Source organism: Anguilla anguilla, chromosome 4 (assembly GCF_013347855.1).
Source record: "Anguilla anguilla isolate fAngAng1 chromosome 4, fAngAng1.pri, whole genome shotgun sequence".
Lineage (NCBI taxonomy): Eukaryota > Metazoa > Chordata > Actinopteri > Anguilliformes > Anguillidae > Anguilla > Anguilla anguilla.
This window is the reverse complement of record NC_049204.1, coordinates 12,207,067-12,221,613: the sequence shown is the minus strand read 5'-3', so window position 1 is coordinate 12,221,613 and position 14,547 is coordinate 12,207,067. Positions and strand designations below refer to the sequence as shown.

At 39.7% G+C, this 14,547-nt stretch overlaps 2 protein-coding genes across 19 annotated transcripts in view; both read right to left on the bottom strand.

The window, feature by feature from the left end:
* Positions 1-266: 266 nt before the first annotated feature.
* scly (selenocysteine lyase) lies at positions 267-7,675 on the bottom strand. Of its 4 annotated transcripts, none has more exons than XM_035412172.1 (13): positions 7,460-7,675; positions 6,576-6,663; positions 5,976-6,088; positions 5,736-5,836; positions 4,865-5,051; positions 4,544-4,671; positions 3,961-4,116; positions 3,762-3,868; positions 3,100-3,136; positions 2,486-2,569; positions 2,098-2,200; positions 1,870-1,945; positions 267-975 (listed from the first exon to the last, which is right to left on the bottom strand). In XM_035412172.1, the coding sequence occupies exons 2-13, from the start codon at positions 6,653-6,655 to the stop codon at positions 822-824; spliced, it is 1,326 nt and encodes a 441-aa protein (XP_035268063.1). In that variant the 5' UTR covers positions 6,656-6,663; positions 7,460-7,675; the 3' UTR covers positions 267-821. The 4 variants fall into 4 exon arrangements, with proteins under 4 accessions (XP_035268063.1, XP_035268064.1, XP_035268062.1 ...); XM_035412173.1 differs by having other exon boundaries at positions 5,976-6,085; XM_035412171.1 differs by lacking the exon at positions 7,460-7,675 and adding an exon at positions 6,875-7,401 and having other exon boundaries at positions 5,976-6,085.
* A 1,435-nt stretch (positions 7,676-9,110) lies between these two features.
* The window catches only part of kif1aa (kinesin family member 1Aa), a 57,800-nt gene continuing 52,363 nt past the window's right edge, over positions 9,111-14,547 (bottom strand). For all 15 annotated transcript variants that reach the window (XM_035413554.1, XM_035413556.1, XM_035413559.1 and 12 more), the window contains one exon: positions 9,111-14,518. In XM_035413554.1, coding sequence (XP_035269445.1) covers positions 14,476-14,518 — 43 coding nt within the window. In that variant the 3' untranslated portion in view covers positions 9,111-14,475. The remainder of the gene's footprint in view (positions 14,519-14,547) is intronic.

The following is a 14,547-nucleotide window of genomic DNA, read 5'->3' as shown; positions in this document are numbered from 1 at the left end:
GCCCTGCAGACACTCAGCAGGAGACGGGAGAGGACACGGAAATTAAAGTAACAGGAGAAGTTATATAGAGGATGGTGTCTGAGGAGGGATTACATTGAGTGGTATATTCGCGATACTTAAATATTCATCTTCTATTCTTTGTGCCCAATGGCAAAGACAATGACAATGACCACAGCTAACAAAGGATTAGGCTTCTGTTGCTTAGATAAGACCTGTGAACTTGAACGTAGTTGTGTCTAGTCTGACAAGAAAGAGGATGGTTGTGATTATGGTTTTGGTGAAATTTTATTTGCCAGTTAGGGTCCTCAACAAGCAAGACATTTTCCCACTTCACATATTTTCAACAGTGATGGACACTATACTTCTAATAGTTTTTTTTTAACAACACACTGATATGTTGACCAGCATCAAAAGCGCTGATAGAAGCACCATGATAATAAATAATGACAAAAATTATTCAGATTCAAGTGACTTTCAAATACTTCAATAAGTAGTTCCTTACCAGTAACAAAAATAATTTAAACACCCTAATTCCAGCATTTAGTGCAAACCAAGCAATTGCAATGCAGGCCTCTCCAAGAAAATAAAAGAAAAGGCATTACTTTACAATTACTTACCAGCTAAAATATATTAATATCCCCCAAACAGAATGCATTTATAACTGTTCAACTGTTGAGCACATACAAGTAGACACACTTCATATTTATTTTAAAAAAATAATGGGTGTCTACATATTGGAACTATTTAAATGTTTTAGTATTTTTACTAAAATAGCTCTTCTGATGCATCCGGCACCATCTGGGGGCGGAGCCGTCTGGGGCTTAGCTCCGCCCCTCCAGCTCCTGCACTGCCTCCCTGAGGTCCTCCACCGCCAGGTCCACGTCTCTGCGGGTGGTGCCCCGGCCCACGCTCAGGCGCAGCGCATTGGCCGCCACTTCCGGAGGAATTCCGGAACTCAGGAGGATGTGGGAGGGCCTGAAGGTCACAGCAGAGGAACATTTATTTTACTATTAGCTGTAATTACATTTTACAAACCCCCCCCCCCCCCCAAAACCGATCGAGACAGCAGAGCCCGACCTGCTACGCAATGTGCATTACTGGAATGCCCACCGTACGAATAGGTTGATATCCCACCTCGTCCGAGAGACAATGTGAAAAAACGCAATGCTGTTGAGTTTGGATTGACCCAGTTATTCTAACTTTATGTGAACCTTGCCTTGTGAAGCCAGGCTGTAAGCTATGATGTTGACTTTGCCGTTAGACTTTTATTGCCACTGGATGCTTAACAAAGAATATTTTGCCATTAGAAATGTTTTTCTGTTAGAATAATTGATTAACCCAGCAATACAGGAGGTATGCATACCCTATAAAAGTGCCATTAACTTGCCATAAGAAATTACACAAGAAAACCACCAGATATGCAAAATATGAAGCAGCAAGAAGACATATACCGCAGCAAACTTTACAATTGGCTACTACTTTGAGTATGCAGGACATTTTGTCGAACAGAGGAAGAGCAACGGCACGAACAGGTGAGGCTTGATGATTTAAATAGCCCTCCAATCACCTGCGGGTGATTTGGCACACTTCTCGAGTTGCCTGCTCGAACTAGCTCCACAAGCTTCGCATCATTTATCGTTTAATCTCTTTAACGTGAAGTGAAGGAAGAAGCAGTATTTTTACCTGTCAAAGGATAACTCGGATCATTGGTACTTATTAATCAAGGAAAATGAATTTAAACAGGTCGAAACCATTGATCAGTTTAAAGGGACGTGTGACACCGATAATACCAGTACCAACGGTATTTTACAGGGAAGTAGCACTGGTGTCAAAACAATAACACGGTGACAGGCCTGGAGCTTATAGTACCTGTCTCCTCTGTCTGAGTGGCACGCGGCTCCCACACTGGCCAGCAGCTTCTTACAGCCCGACAGCACCCTGCGTCCTGCAAAAGGACAGTCAATAATCCAGCTGTTTTCTTTTCATCACACCAGAAATTATGGCTTATGCCGCAGCAATAAAAAATATGACAGCATAACAGGCAACTACTGTACACCTCAGTGCACCAGTGGAAGTGAACTACAACACCCACGTCACCTTGCAGTCCTGGGCCAAGGATTGACACGTTGCAGGTGTTCGGGAGGGTCTCTGAGCCAGGGAAATGGCTGTTAAAATGGATCTTCTCCTTCCCAAAGACATCCTAACAAGGAGAAACAGGAGAAAGCCTATGAGCGGTGGATATCAATGCTTATTCATTTGTATTTGACCGTGGAAATCACAACACTGTTGTATGTAAGGTTACAAGGTGAATAATTTCAACTGAGCAGGAAGGGTATCATTTGAAGTTATACGCTATGGCTCAAATCAAATACAAATTTTAACAACTTCAAATCTCACTCCACTTTCAACGACTGTCAAACTGAGGAATTCTGGGTAATGGCTCAGATCTCAACTCTCTTCTTCCCAACAGTACAGCCACACCCACCTGCAACCGCTGCTCCAGGTATAGTCGGGTGTCTCGCAGGTGGGTCTCAACCTCAGGCAGGCGTGTGTTCACCAGCTCCGCTGCCTGGTGACACAACACACCTCAGCTGTTTAACTACAATAACTCACATACAGTAAGCCACGACCCCCAAACGGGGTAACACCAAAAATGAAAATATTCCACTCCATTACTTTTTTTGACATCTGCGTGGATTCATTGTGAATGCACTTGTGAGGGATGCAGGCTCCAATCCAAACTGCACCACTGCCCTTGGGCTGTTGAACAAGGCTATTAATCTGAACTGCTTCAGTAAACATCAAGCTGTCCAAACAGATCTCACAGGGATGGCTGCCTGTTAGCAGCCTCCACTCAGAACACAAGCCTACTTCTGGTAAGACCTGGAATGGCTCAAAATGCTACTCATGGGAGTTCCATCTCCGTATATTGCCAGAAATATAACTTAGCTGCTGAGAAAGGTCTTCAACAAATGATGTAGAGGAATGCTGCATAGTGTAGACTACAGAGTTATCTAAGAGGCTGACACCTTTACAGTGTGGCTATGCAGATATTGGAGAAAGCAGTTGAGGCACTTATTATTTATATATCTTCCATACCTTTCCAAGACCAGCAATCATTGGTGTGTTCTCAGTCCTGACAGAAAAAAACAAAGAGACTGAATTTCAGCACCATTTACAATGCCTGACTTTCTTTTGTTTTCACACATCACAAACTACATTTTGAGGGTGATCTGTGATTTGCAGAAGGCCAAGTGGACTAGCAGTTCCTAGCTAGTGGATAGACTAGTTACTGCAAGCTACCTAATATTACGAACTATGACTATTGTTGCTTTCTGTATTTCAACAAAAAAGTTACAATACAATACAACAACGTGTATCCTACTCATGAGATCTATCTGACAATATTTTTTTCCAAAATCGATTAGGGAAAGAAAATAGGTTTTGAAGGCATACATTAATTTGTTCTGAACTCACCAATGTGGGTGTTCAAATTTACTGAAGGAACGAATGCCTTTTAAGAATTGATCTGAGTAGTGTTTTTGCCTTTTCAGCCTAGAAGAGACTGTAAATTATGCATAAAGACTTTACAGATTAATCTGAAGGCTTAATCCAAACAGCCTCACTCAGATACACAACATTGGTGGGATACCAGTATCTGTCTATCTGTCTATATTATAAATGTTGCTGGGGGAAAGTAGTATACCATTCAAGATTTTATTGTGACGTGTATTGTGAATGAAAACATTTGCCTTGTTTACCCTGGTCGGAAGTTCCTTTCCTGCCCACCTCCAAAGAACATGGGAAATACAGGGGTGGTTGTTCCTGGACCATTCACGTAGAGTGCTCCAATTCGTGGGGCATAAAACTGTAAAGAGTCCAGTCAGAGAGAACACAGAGATAAATATGTGAATATAGTCAGAATAAACTAGAGCTTTAAAAAGTGAAAGAACTCCTAACCTTGTGTCCGACAATAGTCAGATAATCCACGCCCAGTTCCTGGACATCCACTCGCACTTTGCCGATGGCCTGAGCGGCGTCAGTGTGCAGGAGGATTCTGGGAGCAGGCTGCTGCTTGTTCAGAGACTTCACCCTCCGACAGAGCTCTCTGATTGGCTGGTAGACGACAAACACATCCAAACAGATGCCTCACGCACTCAAGTACAAAGTTCAGTTGTATGGATTGGTTATATGGGTTACTGAACAAGTTTCCACGCCATGGCTGCTAGCCGTTTCTATAGCAATTAGAAAGATGCTTAAATATTCAGTTAGGAATTAATACAATTAAAAGGTCAATTATAATTTGTGCATTGTGCACACAAAGTGAGTATTAAGAGAAATTAATTCATAAATACTTAATTATTGTGTCTTCCATCCCTTTAATCCTAGCCCAATTAGGCTAATGAGACCAATTTGTAAGATCAATATAAACAGACTGATATCATATCAGCTTAACATTTATCAGTCATAATTATAAAACCATCAAGCACCATGCAATAGCACACTGAAGTCATTTTTTGACCTCTCCCAACCCCTCCCTCACCATCAAAACCCCTGTCTCATTGTTGGCCAGCATTATGGAAATGAGACAGGTGGTGGGGCGGACGACGGCCATCACATCTTCCACCTCGACTCGAGCCGACACCTTGGAAACAGGCACAAAGGTGACATCTGCAACAAAAATTGCATTCACTCTCGTGAGGTCACCCAAAGAGAACAACGAGAGCGTGATTGAGCTCCTTGCTTCCTGAAGTCCACCTCATTTGGGACAGTTCCACTAGGGACTGGGAAGCCCGCTCCTCCATATTGAGATGCATCACCTGTCTAAGAAACGTTTCGTCTTCTGAAAAAGAGCTGCCCGTACCTGCCTTGCCCTCTCTCGACAGGCTTTCAGCCGCCAGCCTGACGGAATCGTGCTCCACGTTGGAGGTGATGATATGAGGCAGAACAGACTTTCCGTTATGGTGGCTTCTCTCCTGCCCGTTCACCTCTGATGCTCCTCTGCCCTCCCAAAAGTGTTTAACGGCCGTGTGGAACACCAGGTTATTGGCCTGAGGTAGAGATGAGAGTCCGCAATAAGACTAAGAAACTGCAATGTGAAGTGAAGCATCAAAAGGATATTTTACATAGTAGAGCAAAGAACAATGGTGAGTTATGGAACTAGGACCATATATCGCCATGTCTGGATCACATGACTACAATACTTGACTTGGCAACAGTTGTGTCCCACAGTTCATTATCTAGTTAAATATATGAGAGGCTTTGGCTCAAATCTACACACCAAAGCACATTTCAGATTATATCAGCCGTTGGTTGGTATTTATACTAACTAACGCAAACTACACTTCAAATTGTTTTTAAGATTCTTATGTCCAACTACGCAACTTCAAAAATAAATCAAGATTTTCTTAACTTTCATGTGTACATCAATGCTGTCATTCTCCAAAACAACAGTTTGAAGCATTCTCTCTACAAAGACCCATGTTCTATGTTCATAAATATTTTCCAGACCCTGTCCTAATTACTGCCTCAGATAGTCTCTTAAATCAAACCCTCAATGGCACTGGGACATTACAAAAGTTCTCTGCACTTTGAAATAGCAATTGGAGAGAGAAAAATGCATGACTGTGAATGCATGGTTTTCATTAAACTTGTTACTGCTGACTCCCTTTGTTTAAAGGAGAAACTGCAGGTGTTGAACATGAATTACAAAAGAACCAAATCTGTGAAATTACCTCTGTTCCACCGGACATAAAGATGATGTCTTCCGCTCTCCCTCCAACCATTCGAGCAACATTTTCCCTGGACTTGTTGATAATGGCTTTGGCTTTCCTGCCTGCAAGAAAAGGACCTTGTTTAAACATCAACTGCTGAACACCCTTTGAGCTGTGCTAAGTGTACAGTAACCCTAATCCTGAAGATGTGCGACTGGGAAATAAACCCAGCACAGGCTCCTCAGAGAAGTTGGCCCTCACCAGGTAGGTAGCTGCTGCTGGGGTTCCCCCAGGCCTCGTGCAGGGCCTCTGAGATGGCCAGTATAACCTCTGACTCCAATGGGGTGGTGGCATTATAGTCCATGTAGATCCTGCTGGGGAGTTAGGAACTATCAAACAACCTCAAATCATCATTCATCAGTCTGTACAAATGGTAAAACAGAAAATTGTTCAAAAGGTCCTCACCGTGACCACCAATAGACTAGATATTTTTGGTTTTTAGCCAATTCTATTAGCCAGATTTGACCATGCGCCTGAACACATAGGCCACATTTGGTTCTGATCTCCCAAGGTGAGTTCAAATTGGTTTACCAGTGAAATAGCTCCTCCTAATGTCTTACTGGGAGTCCACAGGGTACCGGCTGGCATAAGAGATGTGGAACTCTTCCAATCACCAATAGTGTACCAGTAGTACTGTGTGGCCTGCAGTGTGTTAAATTGCCATAGGCTCACACGGGACTTGATTAGAGGACACATTATACATCAATTTTAGTGGTACTTCTTGAATATGAAAAGCACATGTCAAAGGTAAATACAGCCATAAAACCATCTCAATTGAATCCTCGATTTGTGTTGTCCTACCTCTCCTCCTGCAGATCGTTGTGCTGCTCCCCAAGTGGATGATGATGGCCACTGCAGGCAGAAGCCGCCTCTTCTCCCATTACATCAGCTAGAAACATGAGGGAAGTGATGGGTTCTTATCTTATACAGTTCTGTGGACTCTATATTACACATAGCATAGTGAGCACTACAAACCGAGAGTTATTAAGATTAACGAAACAAGTAGTCTAGTATGCATAGATCAAGAATGTAACATCAAGGTTATTCAATGTTGAAATGTTGAAATGAACGAAGTACTCAATTAATGAAGTCATGATTACTCGAGTTTTCATAATGATGAATAAATGGACGATTCATTTTAAACTGGAGGGTTCCAGATTCTCTAAATAACCCCCATGTCAAAACTTTTTTGAAAGCTAGATTTAAAAATGTTGAGTTGCCTCGCGTTCGCACAATCGGATTCTTATTCTGAACAATTTGAGAAGAATGACATTCTTACTGTCGCTCACAGCTGTTACTGTAATATTACATTCTTGTAGCTAACACAAAGTTAGCTAGCTAATCGACACTATCAATGCTACAAATATTATTTTAACTGGCGCTATATCTGCCTCTCTGGATTGACTCTTGATCATTTATCAGAATACAAGCTAACGTTAGCTAACATTCATTAACTGCGCAGCTTTGAGAGCTAACATAGCAGGCAGGCTAACAATCATGGTAGCGGGTGCAAGCCATGCCATACGAATGGCCACTACTAATTTATCTATTTCATTGTTCATTTCACACAGTTTACGTGACTGATGAAATTATTTAATTGGTTTCACTGTGTTTCAACAATGCACTTTATGACTATCGCTTCCAGGCCATTGCCATTGATTAGCTTAAAAAAAATACAGACCGACCTGTTCTTCTTCTTCCAGGGACAGGATACACCGTAAATAAATAGCGGAGCAATGATGCTTCAGTGCTGCCGTATATCAATAATTTACAATCGCTTGGTTGTTAACTCGTCCATATGAAAGTAAAAAAAAACTTTCTGTTGATCATTCACGAAGCTGCACCGTGGCAGCGAGCTCACACGCGTGGCACTTAAACCAGGAAGTGATCATCTGCATAGGGTTAAAGCTAGACCTCCGAGTCCACAGAGAGTGGAGCAGGACAGCAGTGACTATGGGCGATATGGAAAGGATGCATAGCATCAGTGTAATTATTTTTTTATCACATCAACGTACAAATATTTTTTATTCTCCCTTTCTTTCCTTTTTTGTGTTGCAGTCACTTAAATATTAAGAGGTAACTTAATGCAAACGGAATTTTTCTGGCTGCAGGTGCGTTCGGTGATAAATTATTAACTTATCAGTTTGACCAATTTCAGTTTTTATGTACCTGTGTTGAAGATTGTCTGTGCACACTTTGTATATAAAGTCAAAGAAGACATTGCAGGTCAGTTCAGTCCAATAATGCTTATGAAATGTAACAAGTACATTTCTTTCTTGATCTATGTATGAAATGCAAAAAATGGTAGACACTGACATGTCTCTGGCTTGTGTAGCCTGCCACAAAAACAATTGTGTATCCTGCCACAACATTAGTGTATAGGCAAGTGACTATGGGGTGCAGATGTCCTGAGTTCTCTGTGTATGTTAGGACCTTAAAACTGCTTGGTGTGCAGTGTTGAGTCACCGAGGAATAAATTAATGGTTAAAATGAATGCAGTTTATTGTTCATTAATAATGACAACACACAATAGTGCAGAATATGATTGGTGAAATGGCTATACACATATGTGCAGGAGACTGATGGGTCTCCCCGAACCATTATACTTCTCTCCAGGAAAAACCCCAAGTCATCAAAATGCAATCATGACAAAACAGCACAACACTGAATCCTGAATTGCGCTATCTCTGTTAGCATATCACACTGGGTTTACCTTTGTAGTTGAGACACCAACTTGTACCCCATGACATCAGCTTTCCAACAATGCAAAACATCATTACACTGTTTCCAATTGGATGTTTTGCAAATGAGCACTGTGTCTTTATCATACTTGCTGACTGCCTGTCAGCACAGTAAACAAGTCTGTGTAAACCACCTTACGGTATTTATGCCAGGCTGGATAAGGTGTGGCCATCCCAATAATTTGATTTGGTGCCCACAAATATCCAATAGTATCTATCATAGGTATTGTTCATTGGTCATTGTGCTAAACAAATGAAAGTTATTTCCAGAAAACCCCACAGCTTTTGTAACTGTGCAGATAAATATTTTCTGTTTAGATTTTCTGTTCTGTTTGCGGAGCAAAATTTAATTAGGCCTAAAAGGGGTTGATAATAAAGACAATCCCACGGATTGTGGGGAAAGAACCAAACCTGAAATGCTCACACATGGAAGTAATCAGAGATGACCATAACTTTTCAGTTTTGTTCAGTTTTAAATAAATCTTTCTTTCCAAGCCTTTAGTTTGGTTTTTCAAGATGTCTGCATCTCACTGACTAGCTCAGTTACCCTGTGCTTCTAGGACAAGAGTAAAAAATCGAACACAAGAGACATAGGCAGTGTTGCATAAGTTTAACGTTTATTTAACATCTGACAATGTGTTAAGTTTACACAAACAACTGACTCTTTTAACTCCAACACTCAAATAGTTTGAGACATTTATTAATCTACTGCCCATTCAGGATGGTACAAACGGGATACAGCTGTATAATACACCGTCCACAGCAATCATGTTTATATACAGAGAAAAACTAATTGGAGAAGATGAAAATATTGTGAACTGAGGAGTAGGAAACCTTGGGTTCAATTTAGATATGGAAGCACAGAAATAATAATCACAAAATAATTTCATAGCTTAAAAAGTGCTGCTTGAAGGTATGTGGTGGGGAGTGCAGATAATGATGGTAGATGTTGTCTGTGAAGGGAGAATTTTCTTACAGTGACATTGTCTTACGTCTAAATATGCTGGATGTGTGAAACGACACATTCAAATGGGAACAGGCAGAAATAAGTACTTCTTGTCCATTAGAAACCCTCTGAATGGCTGTCTCGTTTTATTCAATGCACTGATCATGCCAAACCTAGGCTATATATAATTGTCTGTGAAGCAAGGTTCTTATAGCTTTGTCTATTCCATTAGTTGTTATTTCTATACTATTTTAGAATTAAATTTCCAGTTTAACTTATTGGACAATAAAGTTCTCTGTGTCAGTTTATTTAGTTTTTATTTGGGAAATTCATGCTTATTTAGTTTCTATATTAAGGCTGTTAACTTCAGTTTCTGAGAATGTGGGCTATGATTCAATAAAAGTGTTGTAAGAATCGAGCACCTTTGCTTAACAGAAATACAGTGGAGAGACATCAACATTAAATGCACACATTAGACACTGAAATTCGGTTTTACACTACACCTACAGTATTTTAATTTGCTCAAATGAATTACAAGTTGTAAATTACGGGTACGTTTCACAAAATTAAAATATACAACAGTACCCGAAAAAGGCAAGATTAAAAGCTTCTAACAATCGAAAATAATGTTTCCGTGCACCTAACTGAAAACCTTTTGCGACCTTTTTTTAAAATAGGCACACAAATTAAAAGGTATAGCAGCCTACACGGTTGATAATGTATTCAAAGCAATCCCAGTCTGCTTTGTCTCCTTCGCCTGTCACTGGGCTTCAGTGTGCAGGCCCCAGCCCTGATAGCTAAGTTTTGATCGCTATTTTGTTCTATGGGCAGGGATGGTCATGCACAAGGTAGCATATCACCACCTAGTGGCCTGACTACCTATAGAAGCCTGGCAAGCAATTCACCTTTTATCGTCACAATTTGCATTAAAGGAAATAGTAATATCAATAAATATCTAAAACAATAAGGGCTTTTATATTTTTCATCCATTTTAGAGGCAAATATTCTAGTTTCAATTCAATTTTCTGTACAATTTTTTGTACAGTTTTAATTTCATATTCTTTTTACTTTGAATTTCTTTTATTTTAATACAAAGATACAATTAACACCAGGGAATGGCAATTCTGTTGTTTAGTTAGTTCAAAGTAGCAAAACAAAATGCAGAATTCAACCAATAGCACATTTATTCATGCAAATCCACATTTGTAAGTGTGATGGGTACTTGATGTCACATGACTGTAACAGAAGCCTCTCTAAACACAGAAACACCTCAAAATGATTGTCTACTTAAAGTACATACATTTAAAAATAAGGCTTATTCAACAGATAAAAAATAATATAATAATTAGACTTACAGATGACAGGTAATGGGGGCAATCTGATAATAGGTCTGATATGAATCAATATTGTTTTTATAAGCTACTGTCACCATGCAAAACTCTACTCTTTTAACTAGGTTGAGTTTAGAAAGTATTTTTACTCTAGGCAAGGATATGGTTTTAACACCCAATATTACTGCTCACAATGTTACATGGATTCTTTTAAATTACTCCTGATATTTGTTTTCTTATAAAAGAACCCTGCTTTATTTCATATATGTTCAATTTGATATCCACGTCATGCCACAATACACATAATTTTGGAACTGACAATTAGTAAATAAATCTGTGCATCATTCTGATACCGTATCAGTTAGAAGGCTCAGTAAAGGCTATGGTACAGTACAAGAATGTGACCAAAAACTGAAGAAATACATATTTGTGTATGTATTTAACTACATAAGTTTAAAATTCCCCAATGTATGTAGATCACAACTAGCTACGTCAAGTAATATCAGCACTGGGTTGGATAGAAATGATAAAACATTTGATCCCCACTTTGATTTTCAATCCATTTTAAACCTAAATCTAAGTCACTTTTTTGAGGGGGGGGGGGGGGGTGGTGGTTATTATATGTAACTGGGGTCTTTTTTCTTCACTGCATGTCAATGCTCTGCTTCCTTACATTTCCAAGAAGAACTCTCTGAACCAAGTGTGCACTGTAGGTTGGCTGGCCTAAGGCGCACTCTTATACCCAGCGCTGTTAGAAGCAGCTGGGGAACTCAACCAAACTGCTCTCTCCAGATGACTCCAGTATCTAGCAAAACACGCAGGAAGTAACATGGCTGTGGGCCATACTCCAATAGCTGCTCAGCCAAGGGTACGTCCGCTCACAGCTTGCTTCCTTTAAGTTTAGCTCTGTAATTAGACCCGCGAGGTGTCCAAAATCGAACGCGATATGTGAACATTGGCTACTAGACAAATAAAGTTGCTGACCACTTCTGCTAAACTGCCTGGAAAAAAATCCTGTGTGAAATATCATGTGTTCAGAACTCAAGAATGACAAGAAAGGAACAGGATTATGAGAGTTACATGAACATTGGGCACATTAAACAGCTAAATGGGAATTTTACAAAAATGTATTTTCTCACAAATTCCTTAGTTTTTGGTCACCAAAGAGTAAAGGACATGGCTATTCATATATATTTTACACGGTATACAGTATCATGTTATTAGTACATTCAGTAGGTGAAAAACATGTACTTGTTGACGAACCACTGTAAAAGTGTTCTGCTTCCCATTTGACTTTCTACACAGTGGATGTAAATTACCTGGCTACCACTAACTGGGCATTTACAATGCAGAATGGTTTTGTTCAACACTGACAATACAACCGTTATCTCTAAATTCTTGGATATGGCACCCACCACCTTTGTTTCAAGATATTGCAATGTACTATTACACTGAGGGGTTTTCAGACAGACCAGCAGGTATGTTCCTTTCATTTTAGTTGAGGGGAACCTAATGTTTCTAGTTTCTAGCATCAAGTCTCCATCAACAGAAAGAGGGATGCAAAGAAAGACATAACACGGTATGTCACAAAACCAAGCTACTGTAAGCACAAATATGCCTGCTATGAGCTTGCGCTAAGGCGAGCAGCTTCACAGAAAAGCACCCGCCCGAGAGACAAAAAGACAGACAAATTCATAGAAATTAGATAAGGACGTGTATATGGATTGATAGAACTCTAGTGTAATACTAGTATCTATCAGTATAAATGTGTCATCAATACCTGTCAATTTTAGATATCTCGATAGAGTCACAGTAACTGTATGTACACTCAGTATACACACAGATCATCCTTGAATGAATATTTGCCTGTATATACTGATTGCAGGTAAGAAGGTGGTCGATATGAATCATATGATGGTATAATAATTATGCACAGGTAGTCAACATGAACGAAGGTAGAGGAGAGAGAATTACAGCAGCATAAGGAGGTAATAGAGGGACTCAGTAATCAAATAAAAGAAAGGTGCTTCCTAATGCCATCTATGTACAGACACAGTTATTTATAACTACCATAGACTCGGAATCCTTTTTTCCAGCAAATGGAGCACGTCACCGGTGCCAGAATCTATCATAGATTTCAATGGTATAGAGATTTCACAAGTCAGAATTCTTATTTCTGAAGGTCAATATCCATATATTTAAACGTTACGGATACATCAGCGTTTATGATTTCATGTGTAAATTTCATGTCATCTTCCTCACACACTCTCCCTGTTGTTCACATGTTAGCTGAAGGGCTGGTAGTAGAGGCAATTGATGTGTTTAAATGTTATTTCTTTAATATATTAAATGTTATAATAATTTAGTTCAAGTAATCTACATAGCAGCTAAAATCCCTGTATCAGCTTTTTCCCCCAAAAAAGTGTTCTTTTACTTTTTTTTGGTTTAGTAATGAAGAAAACAATCAAGACCTTAGGGAAACACATGATAAAAAGTGACATATGCAGAAATTGTTATGTACTTTGTTAAAAATAAGTCTTTGTAAATAAATAAATAAATAAATAAATGTTAAAAGAAATAAATATGTGGTTAAATACTTAAATAAATGTCAGAAAACATACAAAATAAAAATGATTTAAGCAAATAAGTTCATTATAAGGGGTAGTGTAAGCTTTCAAAAACATATCAGCAGTTGACTATGGTATCTTAACTGAGTTAGCTACCATCACTGTTATCAGGAAAAGTGGGCAAAGCAGCACGGAATCTTAATATGGGAGTTTGGGTGCACATGAGGATTTATGCTTTTCAATGCCAAAATATCTCTCCCATTGCCAGAGTGTGTTGAAATCTTGGAGCACAATAACAACATAAGAATTCCCTTAAGAAAGGACACTGGAGATCATATCAATAATAGGGGCCATACACAATCCAAAAAGCAGTGATAGAAATTAAGAGGAATGTGGAGAGGGAGTGCTTTCCAAAGGCTCTGTCAGTTACAATGTACCAATCTAATCCGTTAAAACCATGAGGATCCTGTGGAACTGATGTGGAAATACTTGATGTTGAGTTGAAATACTGACCTCTGTGCCGTAAAAGCACCTAGGAACTATTTCAGCATTGTGTACCCTAGTGGACTGAGCTCTATATTTTTTTTGTATGATTTCATCAATTGTTTCTACTCTGGTTTATGCTATGTAATGGGCAGATGTGGAAAATATTAACGTCCTCTTTCTGAGACTACCACCAACACATGTGAGGTTTTGTGAATTATACTTCTCCGTGGTGCTCAAAAGGGGCTGGCCAAAGCACTGCTGATAGCTATGCAAGCAACCACTCTAGAAATAAGGAACTGGTCAGACACCATCCCTCCCCCTTCTTTACTCAACCAACTTAGAATATTCCAGTTAGCTAGGGCCTGGTTGCCCTCACAATGGGCGTTCTGATGACTTAGCGCACAAGCAGCAAAGCCTGGGAAGATGGGCTCCATTGGGCCTTGCGTTCAGTCTTGGTTGGTTGTGATAAACCGAGCATGTGCAAAAACAGGCACGTTATGGGGGAGGATAGGATCAGCACAGGGACCATATGTTAGGTCTTGTAATCTATATACAGGAATTAGTCTTTGTCTTCTATCTCATACAATTTTTTTCACAAGACTTGCTTGGGGTGGGGTTTCACCAGTGGTTTCAGATCCTCATCTGTGCAGCCCTTCTCCTAGAAAGCTTTGACCTAGAGTTCGAACAGGAAAAAACATGTTA